The sequence below is a fragment of the Pseudophryne corroboree genome, assembly GCF_028390025.1.
Source record: "Pseudophryne corroboree isolate aPseCor3 chromosome 3 unlocalized genomic scaffold, aPseCor3.hap2 SUPER_3_unloc_71, whole genome shotgun sequence".
Classification (NCBI taxonomy): domain Eukaryota; kingdom Metazoa; phylum Chordata; class Amphibia; order Anura; family Myobatrachidae; genus Pseudophryne; species Pseudophryne corroboree.
This window is the reverse complement of record NW_026967565.1, coordinates 411248-433131: the sequence shown is the minus strand read 5'-3', so window position 1 is coordinate 433131 and position 21884 is coordinate 411248. Positions and strand designations below refer to the sequence as shown.

The following is a 21884-nucleotide window of genomic DNA, read 5'->3' as shown; positions in this document are numbered from 1 at the left end:
TCAGAGGTGGTCGTGCCAAAGGAAAGAAACCTGCTCCCGCAGGTTCCCAGACCCAGAAGCCCGCTTCTGATATCCCTAGGTCCCCCGCATGACGGTGGACAGCTAGGCCTGGAGGAAGGTCAGGTGGGGGCTAGACTCTGGCCGTTCAGCCACGTCTGGGTGTCATCTGGCCTGGACCCCAGGGTCCTGGATATAGTGTCCAGGGGGTACAGACTGGAGTTTCAAGATCCCCCGCCTCACCTTTTCTTCAGGTTGGGTTTGCCAGCCCTGCTGGCAGACAGGACAATTCTTTTGGAGGCCATCAGAAAATTGGTGGTGTCAGAGGTCCTTGTTCCTGTCCCACTTCAGCAGTGGAACAAGGGTTATTATTTGAACCTTTTTGTGGTACCGAAACCGGATGGTTCGGTACGGCCTATTCTAAACTTAAAATCTTTGAACCCTTATCTCAGGGAGTTCAAATTCAAGATGGCATCTGAGAGCTGTCATCTCAGGACTGTCGGAGGGGGAGTTCCTGGTGTCCCTGGACATCAAGGATGCTTACCTCCACATTCCCATTTGTACGCCGCATCAAGCATATCTCAGGTTTGCGCTTATGGACGATCATTATCAGTTCCAGGCGCTACCGTTTGGCCTCTCCACAGCACTGAGGATCTTCATCAAGGTGAGAGCGGAGATGATGGTTCTCCTCCGCAAACAGGGGGTGAACATAATTCCATATCCTGGTGGACCCTTCTATACCCCTTGGTACTAATATGGACCCCAGCATCCTCTATGGACTACGAGAAAAGGATTTACCGGTAGGTAACCAAAATCCTATTTTTTTAGGTAGAACATCTGTCTAATATTAAAACAGAAGATACAGAGGGAGAAGAAGAGACGTATGTGACTGTTATAAAAGAAGAAGATATAGACGGAGAAGAGGAGACATATGTGACTGATATAAAGGTAGAAGATATAGAGGGAGAAGAGGAGACGTATGTGACTGATATAAAGACAGAAGATATAGAGGGAGAAGAAGAGACAAATGTGACTGATATAAAGGCAGAAGATACAGAGGGAGAAGAAGAGACGTATGTGACTGATATAAAGGCAGAAGATATAGAGGAAGAAGAAGAGACGTATGTGACTGATATAAAGGCAGAAGATACAGAGGGAGAAGAGACGTATGTGATGGATATAAAGGCCGAAGATATAGAGGGAGAAGAAGAGACGTATGTGACTGATATAAAGGCAGAAGATATAGAGGGAGAAGAAGAGACATATGTGACTGATATGAAGGAAGAAGATACAGAGGGAGAAGAAGACACGTATGTGAGGGGTAATCAGCAGTGTAAGGAGGAGGAGATCCCTACAGATATCAGCACAGGTGAGTAATAAACACTTATTACAGAAGTCAAATATTCTCATTGCTGTCACTACAGCAATCTCTTATCCTACACCCTCCTCCGCCATCAGCCCTGTTCTCAGTTGGGTGTTTCTAACACAAGGCTATCCATGACAACTATCACATGTAGAGAGTTATTACACACAGCACTATAATGTTATTAAAAGTAACAAGCGGAAGTTTATTAGTGATTATATATAAATGTGTATATACGTATGTATATAATATAATTAGTATTGTTTTTTGTGGAGTGCCTAATTTATATGCATTTTGTTAGATGATGCAGGTATGAAATATATCCTGCTATACAGTAGACCTGAGCTCACCAAATACAATTCGTATAAGATTTAGAAATAAAATTAAATTTGAATCTAGAACTTCAAGTAAAACAGATTAAAAGCTTATCACAAGTACATATCTGTACAATCATAAGACAAGCATTTTGCACTTGTTGTCACCCTTGCATGTGCGGGCTTGTTCTTATCCACTCCAATTCACTCTAAATCCAAATTGCGTGTCACCCAATGCGTTTTGTCAATAGTGACTTCTTCAGGGGTGTTTTCTGTTAAAGGCTTTATCCTCAAATATCAATTGTGCAGACTTGAAATAATTGTGTAACCTTCAGACGGTAATTGTGGACTTGTTCATGATGAACACATTCCTAATTACTTGTGAATAATAGTTCCTACTCTGTGCAGTTCTGAGGTTATGACTTTAGGGAATGTAATGGTCAGATCAAATATTGCTCAATCTAAGGTCTCCCAGTAGCCTTACTACATACATAAATGTGTCTTGCACTCACTGTATTAACTAACAATAATAAACAGTGGAGTTTTAGTTCATGTATTGCTCAATGCATTTAAGCCTGCAGCCCCTGACAAGGGACCCCGCTATACTGCAGGTCCTACTCTATTGCTCAAAATAATTACCATAAAAACAGCTATCACATTAGTGTAAAACTTTAGGTTTGCTCTCCGCATCGGAACATTTGCCGAAAGGCTCGGATTGGTTTTCAGATCATCAGCTGACGTGCCACCATATCTCACGTGGCCCTCCAATTCACCAGATCTGGGACTGTGGGACTGTTTGGCTGGGTCCGGCATTGTACTGTTGGTGCAGTTCCTGAAGCGTTTGGAACGATTGGTGGTTGCTAGACGCCCTAAATGCCTGTGGTCCCGATTTGTCATGATCTACTTTTGCCCACTGTTCCACAGCTGAGATTCTTGGTGTCCATGCTTCTTCCACTGTAGATGGATACTACTCACTGTCTACAAGGGATCACCAGCAAACAAATGCCGGTCTCTGACAAAACCAATGGCTCCCTTATGCCAGTCGTATCACGTGCATGACCTATGGTCCCATCTGAAAAAGAAACAATATCTCAACAAATTTGCATTGTATTCACAATGATCATCCAGTAGTTTTAGTGTCACCATCTACACACATGTGCACGTCCCATGTCGTTGTACTTATATATATTTTGGTAAAGCGGCACTCCTCAAGAAGACCTGAAGTTGATATTAAAGAATCAATAGCCGGTGCCCTCCAAACCAGGCTGCATCAGTTGGTGTAACGTAATGTGGAATCCATACAAGGAGGCACTCAGAATAAATAGACTAGGCAGTTTAGTGTACCAACGTTTCAATGCTCTATTCGCGGCATTTTCATCAGGGTGCAGAACACAAGAGACATACAACCACTCACCTAATATACCCGGTGGAACCGTCCATGTCGCCATCCGTTGCGCGCTCCAGCACATCAAAGTGACGTCATCTGACGCACGCTACGTCCGGGGACACGGAGAGAACCTCGTCCACGTGACCAATAGTAACCAATGAGGAGAAAAGTATCAAGTAACCTGCCAACAAAACAGTGTAATAACACCGATCAAATTCTATCCTCTTAGATATATATATATCTTTCTCCGGCAGGGACCACAGGTTATCCATAGGATAACATTGGGATATGATGACGTGACAGCGGATTTGCAACAAACAGTCAAAGCTTTCAGCCTCCCAGCATGCAACGGGCCTGTCCATATATCCCCGCCTCCTGGCTCAGGCAAATCGGCTTTTTGTTTGGTGCGGCAGGAGCCGGACCATGGTCAGAGGGCTGATGTTTAGCAGCCATAAGTTTTCTTATTTTATTTTTATATGAGTGATCTTTCTAAAAAACATCTTATACTCACCTTAGAGTCGCCCCAACATCTCCCCGCTGGGTCGCGACAACGCTTTCCCATGTGTACAGTGAGGCAGGCACAGGTTCTGGTAAACCTTCATGGGCTACTTTGCACAGACATTATTCAATGTAGCTGAACAGTTTATACCAGCTCCTATACCTGTGATAGGTTTCACTATTAACCCTTACATGCAACATTCATTCTGAGGTTTATACACCTAGGGAATTGTCAGTCTCTCAAAAAAGCAGGCTGAAACGCTAGTGGTAAGTAAATCACATAGACATGATACAACATCTTAACAGTCTACACATGTTTTAGATGAGGATTCGTTGGAGGATGAGGACTCATTGCACTTCAGAAGGTCTCAGCTCAGTGGACATATCTGAGCTAATTAGTGCTATGTAAGCCATTCTATCCTTAAAAAACTAAGGCAACTGTGTTTAAACATCCCAAAACAGCTGATGGAAATTTTGGGTTACGCCCAGTAGGAAATTAGTATTCCAGGAAATGGAATTCCAATTATCCTCGTCCAGCTGGGGACTGTTTAAAAAAAAAAAAGGAAGATGGCTCCCAAAGTAGATTTGCAGGTCTTAGATTGGTGCGAAAATCTACATTACTTTTGTTTTCAACATCAATAAATGATGTCACTGGTTGTGTGGCCTGACTGGAAAGGCAGCAGGAAGCAGGATAAAGTACTCCTGCTTATATAGGTCCTTTCTGCCTTTTACAGCTGTTCTACGGGCTCTTTCGGGCCCTTTCTTGCCCCTCTGTGTGTTTTGTAGGTTGCGGAGGCGGGGAGCCATTCATTTGGCTTTTGCAGGTTGCAGCCTACCCCCGGATCCGAAGCCGCGGACTGAAGTTATGCAGTGATCCCACCGCGGACCGGACCTCAGCGAGGTAGCGCTGCTACTCACCGAGGGCTGTGTGGCTCTTGTGCCTAGCCGTGCTGTTGAAGCCGTTTGGAGAGGCTGACTGGGGATCAGCGGTGACCGCGGTGGGAGACACGGATCGGAGCTGCTCTCCCGGCATCTGATACGGTGCATACTACGGGGATTGGTGGCCTCAGCAGGGACGCGTCAGTTTAGTCAGCTCACCTGCCCGCAGCCTGCCTTCTCCTACTGTCTGGCCGTTGAAGCCCTGAGTCGTGGCAGCGGGGAATACATGGAGCGATTGCCTTTCATCACTCCAGCAGTGTCCCGGCATCTCCCCTCTCCTAACCCATGGTGCTACGGGGAAATCTGGTGGAGCTGTGAATTATAGTGGACATACACGTGGGGTTCCTATGCATCCAGATACGCTACCCTGTGCCACTGCATCCTAGTACCCTCTCCGCTCCTGCCTTATTACTGACCTGGTTCACCCGCCATAGCCGGACAGTTTCTTTTGATTTGGGCTTCGCTGCCAGAAGTGCCATCTTGAAAACTGGCAATATAGCCACATGCCCTCCTGAAACCAGCCGCTTCCCTGGGAGCTACAGACACTGCCAGCCCATGATCAGTGCCCTTCACTACAGCCTCAGTGATTTCTGGCAGGGACTTCTGCCTGGGCAGTAAGTGGTCGCCTGAACTGCTTTTATTATTATTATTATTATTATTATTGCCTGGCCTCCACTCCTGCTCTGTTGACTCCCTCTAGTGGCAGACTGTGCTGACTACTGTTAGGATGCTGTTTAGTATTTATCTGGTGTCAGCTGATCCATATGTGTTCCTTGGCTCTGTGTACATGCAGCTCAGCAGGTGCACAGGGTTTGTAATTACTAGTGAACACTCCCAGCCTGGCCTTGTTCATTGGTCAGTGTGGCTGTTAAAGGCCAGCTAGCTGAGTTCTCAGACGCCGGTGATATTACTCTGATTTCCAGCCAGAACTACCTGCATTGCCTGGTGTCTCCATTCTTGCTCCTGTTCATACCGAGAAGTCTGGTCTTCCTGTTCAAGTTATCCTGCCACAAGCATCCTAATCAGCTCATGTTCATGCCTGAACCATTTAGTTAAGTATCATGGACTTTTACTGTGATCTCTGGATCTTCTAGTATTCACTATTCGTGTTACATGTACTATGGACTTCCTCTGTGCCTGCATGCCGTTTTGCTTTGTTATACAAATCCTGCAATCAATTCCGTGGATTATAATACTCTGATTCTTTATTCAATTGTCTCATTACTCTGCTGCAATTCTCAGTCTGCAAACCCATTTATTCTTAGCTCACATTGTAACCTGGATTGTACTGTGATTCCTCTGCCATACCTCATTATACCACTGCTATAATAAATACTGAATATTCCTGCACTTCTGTGGACATTCATTTACGGCAACAGTGGTTGTTATACATTCTAGCCCTGCAATCAAGTCCTGGCTCTTAGCTGTTATATTTCTCACCTGCTGTCCATAATCAGTGTAAGTGTGCTGCACATTCCATTGTTAAAGGGACAGTCCATATTATGCTACAAACGCACTCAAGTTATTACAGTATTCCCCAGTGTAACATTGGTAACCATTTCTATGTCACATTGCCCCTGCTAGTACCTCCAGTAGTGATTCTCTCCTTGTGATTCACCTGCCAAACAATTAGAGGCAGGTGAATCATAACATTATCACCGGCCACAAAAAACACACTACTGGAGTAGTATGCTCAGAATGGACCCAGTCGTTTCAAGTCCAGTCCAGATCTCAGCCGGTCAGACTCATGTTGCAGATACAGTTCCGGGTCTTCTGAGCAAGCTGCAGCACTTTGAGAGTACACAGACACTGCTGTTACAAGCCTTTTTAGGAATATCTTCTCGTGTGGATCTGCTGCAGCAGCAGAGTATTCCAACCTCTCAAAGTGTCCTGGAGGCAGTTAATCCTTGCCATAATCAGCCTGGTGAGGACAATATTGTTGGTACATTTTCTTGCAACTGTTCCAGGTCCCCTCAGTCCCATGGTGGAGTGAATCCTGAGCGACTGAGTAATTTGTTCGTGAAAATTGAGCAGTTACAAACATCTTTTACTGGTATAACTCAATTGATACCAGAAATTTTGGGGAGTTTTCTGGACCTTTTCAAAGCTTACTCTCATGTTTCTGAGACCAATGTTCCTACAGACTCTTGCTTCCCCACTACTGAAATTCCCTCGTCAGGTTGGGGTGAAGGGAGATTTCGGAGTTACCTGCGACCCAGGCTTTCTGAAGCTGAACGCCAGCGGCGTATTGAGAATGGTCTCTGTCTCTATTGTGGGAGTGCTGAACACCTGATTAAAGACTGTTCATTATGCAGGTTCAGAAATAGTGATAAACTTCAGCTTTCCAGGGTTCAAGCTGATAAATCACTCAATGTCCTTCCAGACCCTATTTCTCCCAAAAAGCTTGCCCAAAAGAAAACTCTTATTTACAATTGGAGACCTGTGACGAGGGGCTCAGAACTTAAATTTGGGAACCAGCAGGAGACTATTAAGTCTCTTATCAGCAGCGAGGTGTTCACCGCCTGTGCCCCAGGAGGGGTCTCGAGTGGCTGTGCCCCAGGAGGGGTCTCGAGTGGCTGTGCCCCAGGAGGGGTCTCGGGTGGCTGTGCCCCAGGAGGGGTCTCGGGTGGCTGTGCCCCAGGAGGGGACTCGTGTGCCAAAGCCCCAGGAGTGAACTCGTGTGCCAAAGCCCCAGGAGGGGTTCCCGCTGCCCTTGCCTCACGGCATGAGGACCCGTCTGCCCTTGCCTCACGGCATGAGGACCCGTCTGCCCTTGCCTCACGGCATGAGGACCCGTCTGCCCTTGCCTCACGGCATGAGGACCCGTCTGCCCTTGCCTCACGGCATGAGGACCCGTCTGCCCTTGCCTCACGGCATGAGGACCCGTCTGCCCTTGCCTCACGGCATGAGGACCCGTCTGCCCTTGCCTCACGGCATGAGGACCCGTCTGCCCTTGCCTCACGGCATGAGGACCCGTCTGCCCTTGCCTCACGGCATGAGGACCCGTCTGCCCTTGCCTCACGGCATGAGGACCCTGTTTTCCCTTCCATCGGGCAAGCGAGGACTGCCGTGTCAACGGTCAGTCCAAATGTTGTCTTGTCTTTCAGGGTCACTCAGTCATCCAAGTCTGCCTTTCCAGAGGTCCGTGGGGTGCCCGCTTCGCCAGAGGTCCGAGAGGTGCCCGCTTCGCCAGAGGTCCGAGAGGTGCCCGCTTCGCCAGAGGTCCGAGAGGTGCCCGCTTCGCCAGAGGTCATGCCAAGGCCTGTCCAGCCCCAGGAGGGGGTTCTGCCTGTCCAGCCCCAGGAGGGGGTTCTGCCTGTCCAGCCCCAGGAGGGGGTTCTGCCTGTCCAGCCCCAGGAGGGGGTTCTGCCTGCCCAGCCCCAGGAGGGGGTTCTGCCTGTCCAGTTTCCAGAAAGGGTAGTTGATGGCCTTTCACCAAAAGGGTCAGCAAACCCTGAAGTCCCAGGATGGGTTCCAGTTTTCGTGTCCAGTTCTGAAGCCCCGGGTGGGGCATCTGATCCTGCAGCCCTAGAAAGGGCATCTGATTCTAGTTCTACTGTTAAACATTGTGCCTCAGAGTTGATTTCCAGTATGAACACAGCTTTCTCAGACTGTATCCAAAATGCCTCCAAACACAATCATGTCGGATCTGTTAGTTTTTGTTCCAAGAAAGATCTCCATTGTAATACTCCAGGGAATATTGTCTTTGAAGGAGATCTTGCCCAATTCCGTGCCCTGGCTCGCCAGTATCTCATATACATCGAATCAGACTCGTCAATCAGCATCACTCCTCCCAATGCAGTTATTTCCTCAGATCCTTCAGAGGGGAAGCTTTGGACTGGGCCAAACCCTTCATCAAGTCCAAGGATCCATTGCTCTCTGATCTTCCTGCCTTCATTAAAGCGGTACAACAAAGATTCACCCCAAAATCAGACTGTTCAAAGTTGTCCATAGTTTCAAATTCTGCCGTATCTATTTCCAGTCAAAGTCTACCTGTTCCGGTCCGTAAAGTTAATTTAACTGCTTCTGCTAATGAGTCTCCATGTGTTGCTGATCCTAAAGAGAAATTTCCTGCCCTACCAGTTCCTGGGAAGAACTTTAAGTTTCGTAAGTCTCAAGTAGGGGCTTCATGTCCTGTTGGTCCTGAGAAAGTTCTTCCTTCTGTCAAGTCTGAGAAGAAAGTCCAGTCTGTGGGTCCTGTTAAAGACTCTCATTCTTTTGATCCTGACCAAGACCCAGACTCTATTATCTTTAATGGGAGGTTGGAGCAATTTCGAGATCGGTTACTTCAAGTTCGGGAATTGGGTCCATGCCTTTCCTCTGATGCTGAGATAATTCGATTCTTGGGCATGGCCTTCAAGGGGGAGGCTCTGAAATGGCTTAAACCACTCATCTCTTCAAACGATCCTATTCTTCAAGACTTGAAAGCCTTCAGTAATGCTGTTACTGAAAGATTTAGTGATCCTGAAAAAGATTTTTTGGAATGTTCTGAGAGTCCGGCCTTGTCCACGAAAGAACCTTCTATTACTGAAGTCGGATCACTTTTGAGGAATCAGCACACGAATGACTCGTCATCTCCCAAAGACTGCAGACTTCCAAAATATTCTTCAAAACAACAAACCAAGTACATAATTTCTGGCTGTATGTCATTTTCCTCCCCACACAATTGGTCTTCTGAAAATTCCTGTAATTTGAACTCATCTGCTCAAACTGTCAAGTCTTTATCTTCTGCTAAGAAAGCTGTGGTCTTGCCTTGTGACGTTGACTCCAATTCAGATTATGACTCTGTAGCTGAAGAAGCTCTGTTATTGGAGTCACCTGTAAGTTGTGACAATGTCTTTATGCTTCCAGTGGTAAAACCAAAACGGTCCCGTAAGAAGAAGCATCGTCGGAGATCCTGAATTTATGATTTATCTCTTAGACTTTTTGTTTCCCTTGTCCTGTTTGGGTGTCCGGAGTCCACCCTGAAGGGGGGGGTAATGTTAGGATGCTGTTTAGTATTTATCTGGTGTCAGCTGATCCATATGTGTTCCCTGGCTCTGTGTACATGCAGCTCAGCAGGTGCACAGGGTTTGTAATTACTAGTGAACACTCCCAGCCTGGCCTTGTTCATTGGTCAGTGTGGCTGTTAAAGGCCAGCTAGCTGAGTTCTCAGACGCCGGTGATATTACTCTGCTTTCCAGCCAGAACTACCTGCATTGCCTGGTGTCTCCATTCTTGCTCCTGTTCATACCGAGAAGTCTGGTCTTCCTGTTCAAGTTATCCTGCCACAAGCATCCTAATCAGCTCATGTTCATGCCTGAACCATTTAGTTAAGTATCATGGACTTTTACTGTGATCTCTGGATCTTCTAGTATTCACTATTCGTGTTACATGTACTATGGACTTCCTCTGTGCCTGCATGCCGTTTTGCTTTGTTATACAAATCCTGCAATCAATTCCGTGGATTATAATACTCTGATTCTTTATTCAATTGTCTCATTACTCTGCTGCAATTCTCAGTCTGCAAACCCATTTATTCTTAGCTCACATTGTAACCTGGATTGTACTGTGATTCCTCTGCCATACCTCATTATACCACTGCTATAATAAATACTGAATATTCCTGCACTTCTGTGGACATTCATTTCCGGCAACAGTGGTTGTTATACATTCTAGCCTTGTAATCAAGTCCTGGCTCTTAGCTGTTATATTTCTCTCCTGTCCATAATCAGTGTAAGTGTGCTGCACATTCCATTGTTAAAGGGACAGTCCATATTATGCTACAAACGCACTCAAGTTATTACAGTATTCCCCAGTGTAACATTGGTAACCATTTCTATGTCACATTGCCCCTGCTAGTACCTCCAGTAGTGATTCTCTCCTTGTGATTCACCTGCCAAACAATTAGAGGCAGGTGAATCATAACAACTACATCCTCCATACTGTTTGACTTCTTCAATACTTCTGCTATGGCCTCCTGACCTTGTTCTCTAATCTCCGTAATGTTATGCTGACGAATGGGCAGAACTGGAAAATTATCTCATAAGAAAGCTAAACCCATTGTTTAAACTCGTTATTTAAACCCATGGCAAGCCAGGTGGGCTCTCTTCTTCTCTCGGTTCTCCTTCAAACTCTTTAACCGCCCAGGAACCTTATATCGAAGAGCAGATGCACTTTCTCGTTATTTTCAAACGAATGATTCACTCAACTCCTCTGAGAAACAATTTATTCTGAATCCGGCTTCATTTGCTTCAGCTCGTACTGTTCGGGCTGTAACACACTGGCCGGTTTCTCCCGGATGGCAAAAAGCCGGACAAGCATTGTCCGGCTTTTTGCCATCCGGGAGAAACCGGCAGAGTCTGTCACACAGGACGGCTTTGAGCCGTGTGTAATGCTGTGCGCATGCGCAGCATCAGACACGGCTTGGGAAAAAGGCGTTGTGTGTGAAAGCTCCCCTTCACACACACACGGTTCACTGACTGCAAAGACGGCCCGGCAGCCGGACCTTCCAGTGGATAGTTCCGGCTGCAACCCAGCAGCCGGGCCGGGGCCGTGCAGTGTGAAGGGACCCTACCCCTCACACTGTTAATTACAATGCCGGCACGGGAAAAGCTTTTCCCCGGCCGGCAAAAGCCGGCTTGTGTGTTTTAGCCCTTCCTCTACCTCCTCCGGGGAGAACTTTTGTAGCACCAAAATTTTGCAGGAAATTGCTTACGTGGGCTCATTCTTCATCTTTCATGGGTCATGCCAGTGGTCTTAAGACTCTTGGGTTCATTCAGCGATTCTACTGGTGGCCTCATCTTAAAACGGATGTCTTTGAATTTGTAGCAGCCTGTTCCAAGTGTGTTCAAGATAAAAGTCCACGAACATCTACCTCGGGTCTTCTTCATCCACTTCCAATACCTCTAAAGCCTTGGACTCACATCTCTATGGACTTCATAACCGATTTGCCAGTCTCCAGAGGGCACAACACCATTTGGGTCATTTGTGGAATGATTTTCGAAGATGGCTCACTTCATACCCCTCACCGGTCTTCCCTCTGCTCCTCAGCTATCCAAATTGTTTTTCTCATAGATTTTTCTCTGACGTCCTAAGTGGATGCTGGGACTCCGTAAGGACCATGGGGAATAGCTGCTCCGCAGGAGAATGGGCACAACTAAAGAAAGCTTTAGGACTACGTGGTGTGCACTGGCTCCTCCCCCTATGACCCTCCTCCAGACCACAGTTAGAATCTTGTGCCCGGCTGAGCTGGATGCACACTAGGGGATCTCCTGAGCTCCTAGAAAAGAAAGTATAATTTTAGTTTTTTTATTTTCAGTGAGAGCTGCTGGCAACAGACTCACTGCTACGAGGGACTAAGGGGAGAAGAAGCGAACCTACCTGCTTGCAGCTAGCTTTGGCTTCTTAGGCTACTAGACACCATTAGCTCCAGAGGGATCGAACACAGGGCCCGACCTCGATCGTCCGGTCCCGGAGCCGCGCCGCCGCACCCCTTACAGAGCCATGGGTGCAGGGCGCTGGGGGGGGGGGGCGCGCCCTGAGCAGCAATATTAACACCATGGCTGGCATAAAAACCACAATATATAGTCCTAGAGGCTATATATGTGAAAAATACCCCTGCCAGAGATCCATAAAAAAGCGGGAGAAGTCCGCCGAAAAAGGGGCGGGACTATTTCCCTCAGCACACTGGCACCATTTTTCCCTCACAGCTCCGCTGGAAGGATCGCTCCCAGGCTCTCCCCTGCAGTTTCAAGACTACAAAGGGTAAAAAAGAGAGGGGGCACTAAATTTAGGCACAGTAATATATATATATATAAGCAGCTATAAGGGAAAATCACTCAGTTATAGTGTTAATCCCTGTGTTATATAGCGCTCTGGTGTGTGCTGGCATACTCTCTCTCTGTCTCCTCAAAGGGCTTTGTGGGGTCCTGTCCTCTGTCAGGTCATTCCTTGTGTGCGGTGTGTCGGTACGGCTGTGTCGACATGTTTGATGAGGAGGCTTATGTGGAGGCGGAGCAGATGCCAATAAATGTGATGTCACCCCCTGCGGGGCCGACACCTGAGTGGATGGACTTGTGGAAGGAATTACGTGAAAGTGTCAACTCCTTACATAATAGCTTTGACGACATGGTACAGCCGGCTTCTCAGCCCGTGTCTGCCCAGTCGTCTCAAAAGTCATCAGGGGCTCTAAAACGCCCGCTGCCTCAGATGGCAGACACAGATGTCGACACGGATACTGACTCCAGGGTCGACGACGATGAGACTAATGTAACTTCCAATAGGGCTACACGTTACATGATTGAGGCAATGAAAAATGTGTTGCACATTTCTGATCTTACCCCAGCTACCACTAAAAAGGGTATTATGTTTGGGGAGAAAAAACTACCAGTGGTTTTTCCCCCATCTGAGGAATTAAATGAAGTGTGTGAAGAAGCGTGGGCTTCCCCTGATAAGAAACTGGTAATTTCTAAAAGGTTACTAATGACGTACCCCTTCCCGCCAGAGGACAGGATGTGTTGGGAAACATCCCCTTGGGTGGATAAAGCGCTCACACGATTGTCAAAGAAGGTGGCACTACCGTCTCCGGATACGGCCGCCCTAAAGGAGCCTGCTGATAGGAAGCAGGAGGCTATCCTGAAGTCTATATATACACACACAGGTATTATACTGAGACCAGCTATTGCTTCAGCGTGGATGTGCAGTGCTGCAGCTGCGTGGTCAGATTCCCTGTCGGAAAATATTGATACCCTAGACAGGGACACTATATTGCTAACCATAGAGCATATAAAAGATGCAGTCTTATACATGAGAGATGCACATAAGGATATTTGCCGGCTGGCATCTAAAATAAGTGCAAAGTTTATTTCTGCCAGGAGAGGGTTATGGACTCGGCAGTGGACAGGTAATGAAGATTCTAAAAGGCACATGGAAGTTTTGCCTTATAAGGGTGAGGAGTTGTTCGGGGATGGTCTCTCGGACCTCGTTTCCACAGCAACAGCTGGGAAGTCAGCATTTTTACCCCATGTTCCCTCACAGCCAAAGAAAGCACCGTATTATCAGGTACAGTCCTTTCGGCCCCAAAAGGGCAAGCGGGTTAAAGGCATGTCCTTTCTGCCCACAGGCAGAGGTAGAGGGAAAAAGCTGCAGCATACAGCCAGTTCCCAGGAGCAAAAGTCCTCCCCCGCTTCCTCCAAGTCCGCCGCATGGCGCAGGCGGAGCCAGGTACGGTGGGGCTCGTCTCAAAAACTTCAGCAATCAGTGGGCTCGCTCACGGGTGGATCCCTGGATCCTTCAAGTAGTATCTCAGGGGTACAAGCTGGAATTCGAGACGTCTCCCCCCCCCCCCCGCCGTTTCCTCAAATCTGCCTTGCCAACAACTCCCTCAGGCAGGGAGGCAGTGCTAGAGGCAATACACAAGATGTATTCCCAGCAGGTGATAGTCAAGGTACCCCTCCTTCAACAAGGACGGGGTTACTATTCCACAATGTTTGTGGTACCGAAACCGGACGGTTCGGTGAGACACATTTTAAATTTGAAATCCTTGAACACATATATAAAAAATTCAAGTTCAAGATGGAATCGCTCAGGGCGGTTATTGCAAGCCTGGACGAGGAGGATTACATGGTATCACTGGACATCAATGATGCTTACCTGCATGTCCCCATTTACCATCCTCATCAGGAGTACCTCAGATTCGTGGTACAGGATTGTCATTACCAATTCCAGACGTTGCCGTTCGGTCTGTCCACGGCACCGAGGGTATTTACCAAGGTAATGGCCGAAATGATGATACTCCTTCGAAAAAAGGGAGTTTTAATTATCCCGTACTTGGACGATCCCCTGATAAAGGCGAGGTCCAGAGAGCAGTTGTTGGTCGGGGTAGCACTATCTCAGGAGGTGCTACAACAGCACGGTTGGATTCTAAATATTCCAAAGTCACAGCTGGTCCCTACGACACGTCTACTGTTCCTGGGGATGGTTCTGGACACAGACCATAAAAAAGTGTTTCTCCCGGAGGAGAAAGCCAAGGAGCTGTCATCTCTAGTCAGAGGCCTACTGAAACCAAAACAGGTGTCGGTGCATCACTGCACGCGAGTCCTGGGAAAGATGGTAGCTTCCTACAAAGCAATTCCATTCGGCAGGTTCCATGCAAGAACTTTTCAGTGGGACCTGTTGGACAAGTGGTCCGGATCGCATCTTCAGATGCATCGGCTGATAACCCTGTCTACAAGGACCAGGGTGTCTCTGCTGTGGTGGCTGCAGAGTGCTCATCTTCAAGAGGGCCGCATATTCGGCATACAGGACTAGGTCCTGGTGACCACGGACGCCAGCCTTCGAGTCTGGGGGGCAGTCACACAAGGAAGAAACTTCCAAGGACTATGGTCAAGCCAGGAGACTTCCCTACACATAAATATTCTGGAACTGAGGGCCATTTACAATGCCTTAAGTCAGGCAAGCCCCTGCTTCAAAACCAGCCGGTACTGATTCAGTCAGACAACATCACGGCGGTCGCCCATGTAAACCGACAGGGCGCCACAAGAAGCAGGATGGCGATGGCAGAAGCCACAAGGATTCTCCGATGGGCGGAAAATCACGTGTTAGCACTGTCAGCAGTGTTCATTCCGGGAATGGACAACTGGGAAGCAGACTTCCTCAGCAGACACGACCTCCACCCGGGAGAGTGGGGACTTCATCCAGAAGTCTTCCAAATGATTGTAAACCGTTGGGAAAGGCCACAGGTGGACATGATGGCGTCCCGCCTCAACAAAAAGCTAAAAAGATATTCCGCCAGGTCAAGGGACCCTCAGGCGATAGCTGTGGACGCTCTAGTGACACCGTGGGTGTACCAGTCGGTTTATGTGTTCCCTCCTCTGCCTCTCATACCCAAGGTATTGAGAATAATAAGAAGGAAAGGAGTAAGAACTATACTCGTGGTTCCGGATTGGCCAAGAAGGGCTTGGTACCCAGAACTTCAAGAAATGATCTCAGAGGACCCATGGCCTCTGCCGCACAGACAGGACCTGCTGCAGCAGGGGCCCTGTCTGTTCCAAGACTTACCGCTGCTGCGTTTGACGGCATGGCGGTTGAACACCGGATCCTAAAAGAAAAGGGCATTCCTAAGCTGATTAAGGCCATGAAAGATGTAACCGCAAACCATTATTACCACATATGGCGAAAATATGTTGCGTGGTGTGAGGCCAGGAAGGCCCTAATGGAGGAATTTCAGCTGGGTCGATTTCTGCACTTCCTACAGTCAGGGGTGACTATGGGCCTAAAATTGGGTTCCATTAAGGTCCAGATTTCGGCTCTGTCGATTTTCTTCCAGAAAAAACTGGCTTCACTGCCTGAAGTTCAGACATTTGTTAAGGGAGTTCTGCATATTCAGCCCCCTTTTGTGCCTTCAGTGGCACCTTGGGATCTCAACGTGGTGTTGGGTTTCCTAAAGTCACATTGGTTTGAGCCACTTAAAACTGTGGATTTGAAATATCTCACGTGGAAAGTGGTCATGCTGTTGGCCTAGGCTTCGGCCAGGCGGGTGTCAGAATTGGCGGCTTTGTCATGTAAAAGCCCTTATCTGATTTTCCATATTGATAGGGCAGAATTGAGGACTCGTCCCCAGTTTCTCCCTAAGGTGGTATCAGCTTTTCATTTGAACCAACCTATTGTGGTGCCTGCGGCTACTAGGGACTTGGAGGATTCCAAGTTACTGGACGTAGTCAGGGCCCTGAAAATGTATGTTTCCAGGACGGCTAGAGTCAGGAAAACTGACTCGCTATTTATCCTGTATGCACCCAACAAGCTGGGTGCTCCTGCTTCGAAGCAGACTATTGCTCGCTTGATCTGTAGCACAATCCAGCTTGCGCATTCTGCGGCTGGACTGCCGCATCCCAAATCTGTGAAAGCCCATTCCATGAGGAAGGTGGGTTCTTCTTGGGCGGCTGCCCGAGGGGTCTCTGCCTTACAACTTTTCCGAGCTGCTACTTGGTCAGGGTCTAACACTTTTTTGCAAAATTCTACAAATTTGATACCCTGGCTGAGGAGGACCTTGAGTTTGCTCATTCGGTGCTGCAAGGTCATCTGCACTCTCCCGCCCGTTTGGGAGCTTTGGTATAATCCCCATGGTCCTTACGGAGTCCCAGCATCCACTTAGGACGTCAGAGAAAATAAGATTTTACTCACCGGTAAATCTATTTCTCGTAGTCCGTAGTGGATGCTGGACGCCCATCCCAAGTGCGGATTGTCTGCAATACTTGTATATAGTTATTGTTAACTAAAGGGTTATTGTTGAGCCATCTGTTGAGAGGCTCAGTTATATTTCATACTGTAAACTGGGTATAGTATCACGAGTTATACGGTGTGATTGGTGTGACTGGTATGAGTCTTACCCGGGATTCAAAATCCTTCCTAATTGTGTCAGCTCTTCCGGGCACAGTATCCTAACTGAGGTCTGGAGGAGGGTCATAGGGGGAGGAGCCAGTGCACACCAGGTAGTCCTAAAGCTTTCTTTAGTTGTGCCCAGTCTCCTGCGGAGACGCTATTCCCCATGGTCCTTACGGAGTCCCAGCATCCACTACGGACTACGAGAAATAGATTTACTGGTGAGTAAAATCTTATTTTCATTTGCATGGCCTTCCACAGGAAATAGTTTCTGATGAGGGTCCTCAATTCGTCGCCAAGTTCTGGAAAGCTCTCAGCTCTGTTCTAGAAATCAAGTTGAACTTCTCTTCAGCCTACCATCCCCAGACTGACTGACTGACAGACTGAGAGAGTCGACCAAGATCTGGAAACTTCCTTATGGATTGTTATGCACACCGGTGCCTGCAGGAATGTACTGGTATTTGAACTGTTATGCACACCAGTGCCTGCAGGAATGTACTGGTCTCTGAACAGAGAGGGATGCAAAACAAATGAACTCACAGACAGACTGGGAAATATGACATTACGTACACAGAAGGTGATAGGGTAACAAAACCAACACAAAGTGAACAGAGAAGCCCAGAGGCTAAGAAACTGGGTGTCTCGCTAGTATTAGAAATGCTCAGATGGAAAAAGCAAGATGTTGTGTTTTAATACGTAGAGAACCCGAAATGCTGTTGCTAAGGGCAACAGCAAAACCCTAAAGGGTTACCAACGGGTGTGGCAGTAAACTTCTTAGTCAGAGATGGAATAATAGACACAAGGAGAGTCTCCACAATCCTAATTCTCACTTGCAGGGCACAGGTTCAGCTTACTGCCACTAAACTGACACATGGACGCCCTGCACAGTGAGAGAGGATTAAGCATGCAGGTCTGAAAGTACAGCCACAAACCTGCTGGGTTCACAGAATAGCAAAAGAACCTCAGCAGGCTAAACGACTGACTCCAGTCTTACTGCTAGGTCTGGATTGGCAGAGTGTAGTACCAAATCCCCAGGCCTATTTGCAGTAAGCAACAACAAATACAAAGCTACACAGTACTGGCTAACTTTCAGGAACTTACTAACCAACAAAGATTCAGCAGCATCTGCATAACCTGAAAAGAGGCCTTATAAAGCAGGTGCTGTCCACGCCCCACTCAGACCTCACAGACTGTGAGCACAAAAACCAGCACCGGATCCCCTGCCTGTAACCACTGCACAGCAAAAGACCCGAACCGGAGTATCAGCTGCGCTCAGGTTACTCTGCTAGCACTTGTCTCCCGGTTGCCTTGACGACGTGGCAGCACAGGGCAGGAGACCCTAAATGTACCCCCCCTCTGACGAGGGGTCAAAGAACCCCTGCCACCGGGTTTATCGGGGAACTGCGAGAAGAAAGAGCGTATCAGTCTGGGGGCATGAAGATCACAACTGCGCACCCACGAATGCTCCTCCGGGCCATACCCCTTCCAGTGCACCAAAAATGACAGCCGACCCCGAACCATCTAGGAGTCAAGAATCCTTTCAACAACAAACTCCCTCTGGCCACGTATCAGAAGAGGGGAAGGTCTTCCACTGGAAGAAGGATCACTAATCGCCCGTTTTAAAAGGGAACAATGAAATGTTTTATTGATACCCAAAGAACGGGGCAGATCTAACTGAAATGCCACCGGATTGATAACCCTGGTGATCTTATAAGGGCCGATGAACTGGGGTCCTAACTTATGAGATGGCTGTCTCAACTTCAAATTCTTGGTAGACAACCAGACGAAGTCTCCTAATTTGAAGCTGCAGGGTCTTTTCCGCTTATCAAAAACCCTTTTGGTCACTAATGACACAGACACAAGGGCTTTCTTCACTTTCCTCCAAATACCTCTAAGGACCGAAACCACAGAGGAACCACCAGGCGTGGAGTCCAGGGGGTCAAAAGAATTGGCCTTAGGATGATGCCCATACACACAAAGGAAGGGAGAGATCCCTGTAGCAGAGTGAGCCGCGTTGTTATAGGCAAACTCCGCCATGGACAGATGAGCAACCCAGTCAGTCTGACACTTGGAGACATAACACCTGAGGAACTGCTCCAAGGACTGGTTCACCCTTTCAGTCTGCCCATTAGACTGCGGATGGTAGCCTGACGACAAGCTGACAGAAATCTGGAGATCGGAACAAAATGCCCTCCAGAATTTGGCCACAAACTGGGATCCGCGGTCAGAGACCACATCAAGCGGCAACCCGTGGAGACGCACAACATGCAGCATAAATAATTCAGACAGGCGTCTGGCCGATGGCAGCCCAACCAGTGGAACGAAGTGCGCCATCTTCGAAAACCTGTCAACGACAACCCAGATGGCTGTCATCCCCGAGGATTTGGGCAAGTCCACCACAAAATCCATTGAAATGTGGGTCCATGGCTTAGATGGGATAGAGAGTGGATGTAATGGGCCAACAGGAACCCCTCTAGGAGTCTTACTTCGGGCACAGATGTCACATGCCCGAACCCACTGATCCACATCCTTAGCCACCGAGGGCCACCACACCGCCCTAGATAGCAACTCCCGAGTTCTGGCAATACCCGGGTGACCTGCTGACTTCTTGGCATGGAATTCCAGGAACACTCGCTGTCTTAACCTAGGAGGCCCAAACAAAAGACCTACCGGAAGGTCTGGAGGAGCCTGCTCCTATGCTCTAAGGACTAATGATAAGAGGTCCTGGGTAATGCCCACTTTAATACATGATGGGGACACAATGGGCAACGGCTCCTCGGTGGTCTCCTGGATTGGAGCAAAACTCAGCGAGAGCGCATCAGCCTTGATGTTTTTTAACCCAGGGCGATATGTTATCAAAAAATTAAAGCGAGCAAAAAACAAAGCCCATCGTGCCTGCCTGGCATTGAGACGCTTCGCTGACTCTAAATATGCCAGATTCTTATGGTCGGTGAGAATTGAGACCACAAACTTAGCCCCCTCAAGCCAGTGTCTCCACTCCTCGAGTGCATCCTTAATAGCCAACAATTCCCGGTTACCCACGTCATAATTCATCTCGGCAGGCGAAAATTTACGGGAAAAGTAAGCACAGGGATGAAGGCGATTATCAGACACTCCCATCTGAGAGAGCACTGCCCCAATACCCATCTCAGAGGCATCCACCTCCACCACAAAAGGACGCTCTGGATCTGGGTGTCGCAGCACCTTGGCCGATACAAATGCCCTTTTGAGACGGGCAAAAGCCGCTTTAGCCTCACAAGACCAGTGAGCAACATCCGCCCCTTTCTTAGTGAGTGCCACCAAGGGCGCCACTATAGAAGAAAATCCAGCGATAAATCGTCTATAAAAATTCGCAAAGCCCAGGAAACGCTAAAGCGCCTTCAAACTAGTGGGCTGCACCCAATCCAGGACTGCCTGTACCTTGGAACCCTCCATTTGGAAACCTTCTGGGGAGATAATATATCCTAGAAATGCGATTTGCTGAACTTCAAATTCGCACTTCTCCAGATTCGCCCCAAGCCGGTGGCCTCTGAGTTTCTGGAGGACTAAGCGTACATGCTTCCGATGTTCCTCCAGGGAATGGGAGAAGATTAGGATGTCATCTAAGTATACAACTAAGAATCTATCCAAATATTCCCTGAGTACATCATTCATGAAATCCTGGAAGACTGCCGGGACATTACAGAGCCCAAAAGGCATCACCAAATATTCATAATGCCCTGAGTGGGTATTAAAGGCAGTCTTCCATTCATCCCACTCTCTTATTCGGATTAGATTGTACGCACCGCCTAGGTCAATCTTAGAAAAAATGGTGGCAGTACGAAGCTGGTCAAACAAGACCGAAATGAGAGGAAGTGGGTATGAGTTTTTAATCGTGATACGGTTCAATTCCCTGAAGTCGATGCAGGGTCGCAACGAACCGTCCTTTTTACCCACGAAGAAGAACCCCGACCCAACTGGAGACTGTGAAGGTGTGATAAATCCCTTAGCCAAGTTCTCCTGAATGTACTCTGCCATAGCCTGAGTCTCAGGACGTGACAGGGAGTACAACCTGCTCTTGGGAAGCTTAGCATTTGGCAACAAATCAATGGCACAGTCATAGGGGCGATGGGGAGGTAGTACCTCTGCAACTTTTTTTGGAGAACACGTCCGCAAAATCTGCATAACACCCTGGCAATCCTGGCAAACTTAGCTGCGAGAGCCTGACTGGAAGGCTCAAGCAACTCCTGAAACAATCAGTACCCCAACTAAGAATCTCCCCAGAGACCCAGTCAAATTGAGGATTGTGGGCCCTTAACCAGGGTAACCCCAACACCAATGGGGCAAAAGTACAGACAGTCACATAAAAGGACAATTTTTCAGAGTGTGTGGCTCCAATAAACAAAGAAATCTGGCTAGTGCAAGAGGTAATTTTACCTTGGGATAATGGTTCCCCGTTTAACCCACAAATCTCAATTTCCGATGCCAAGGGTACTAAGGGAACAGAGTGTTTCAGGGCGAATTGGCGGTCCATAAAAACCCAGTCGGCCCCACTGTCCACAAAGGCCTCAGTCTTGACAGTTTGACCGAGGATCTTCAAGGTCACCGGAATGATAAAAGTCTTCTTGGGAAATTCTGACTTCTGGCCTGACAGGATATTTCCCATCACCCTCAGGCCCTGAAGTTTTCCGGCTTTTCTGGGCATGATACTACCACATGACCTTTATTCCCACAGTACAAACACATCCCCTGCTGTCGCCCCAATCTGCATAGGCTCCTCGGAAAATTCCTTAGAGTCTGAGGTTCCCTTGGGAAAGAAGGAAACCTCGGTCTCCCTTTCAAGCCTACGCTCTCTCAGCCGTCTATCCACCCGGATGGATAACTGTATGAGCTGATCCAAGCTATCAGGCAAGGGATATTGTACCAGTTGGTCTTTTAACTGGTTAGAAAGACCTCTTCGGTACTGGTGTCTCAGGGCTGGGTCATTCCACTGGGTATCATGGGCCAACCTCCGAAACTCCGTACAGTAAACCTCAACTGGCCTTCG

The 21884-nt window shown here is 48.0% G+C and overlaps 1 protein-coding gene across 1 annotated transcript in view; it reads left to right on the top strand.

Moving 5' to 3' along the window:
• The window catches only part of LOC134984671 (zinc finger protein OZF-like), a 52853-nt gene that overhangs the window by 6167 nt on the left and 24802 nt on the right, over positions 1-21884 (top strand). The window contains exon 2 of the mRNA XM_063950199.1: positions 830-1366. Coding sequence (XP_063806269.1) covers positions 1171-1366 — 196 coding nt within the window. The 5' untranslated portion in view covers positions 830-1170. The remainder of the gene's footprint in view (positions 1-829; positions 1367-21884) is intronic.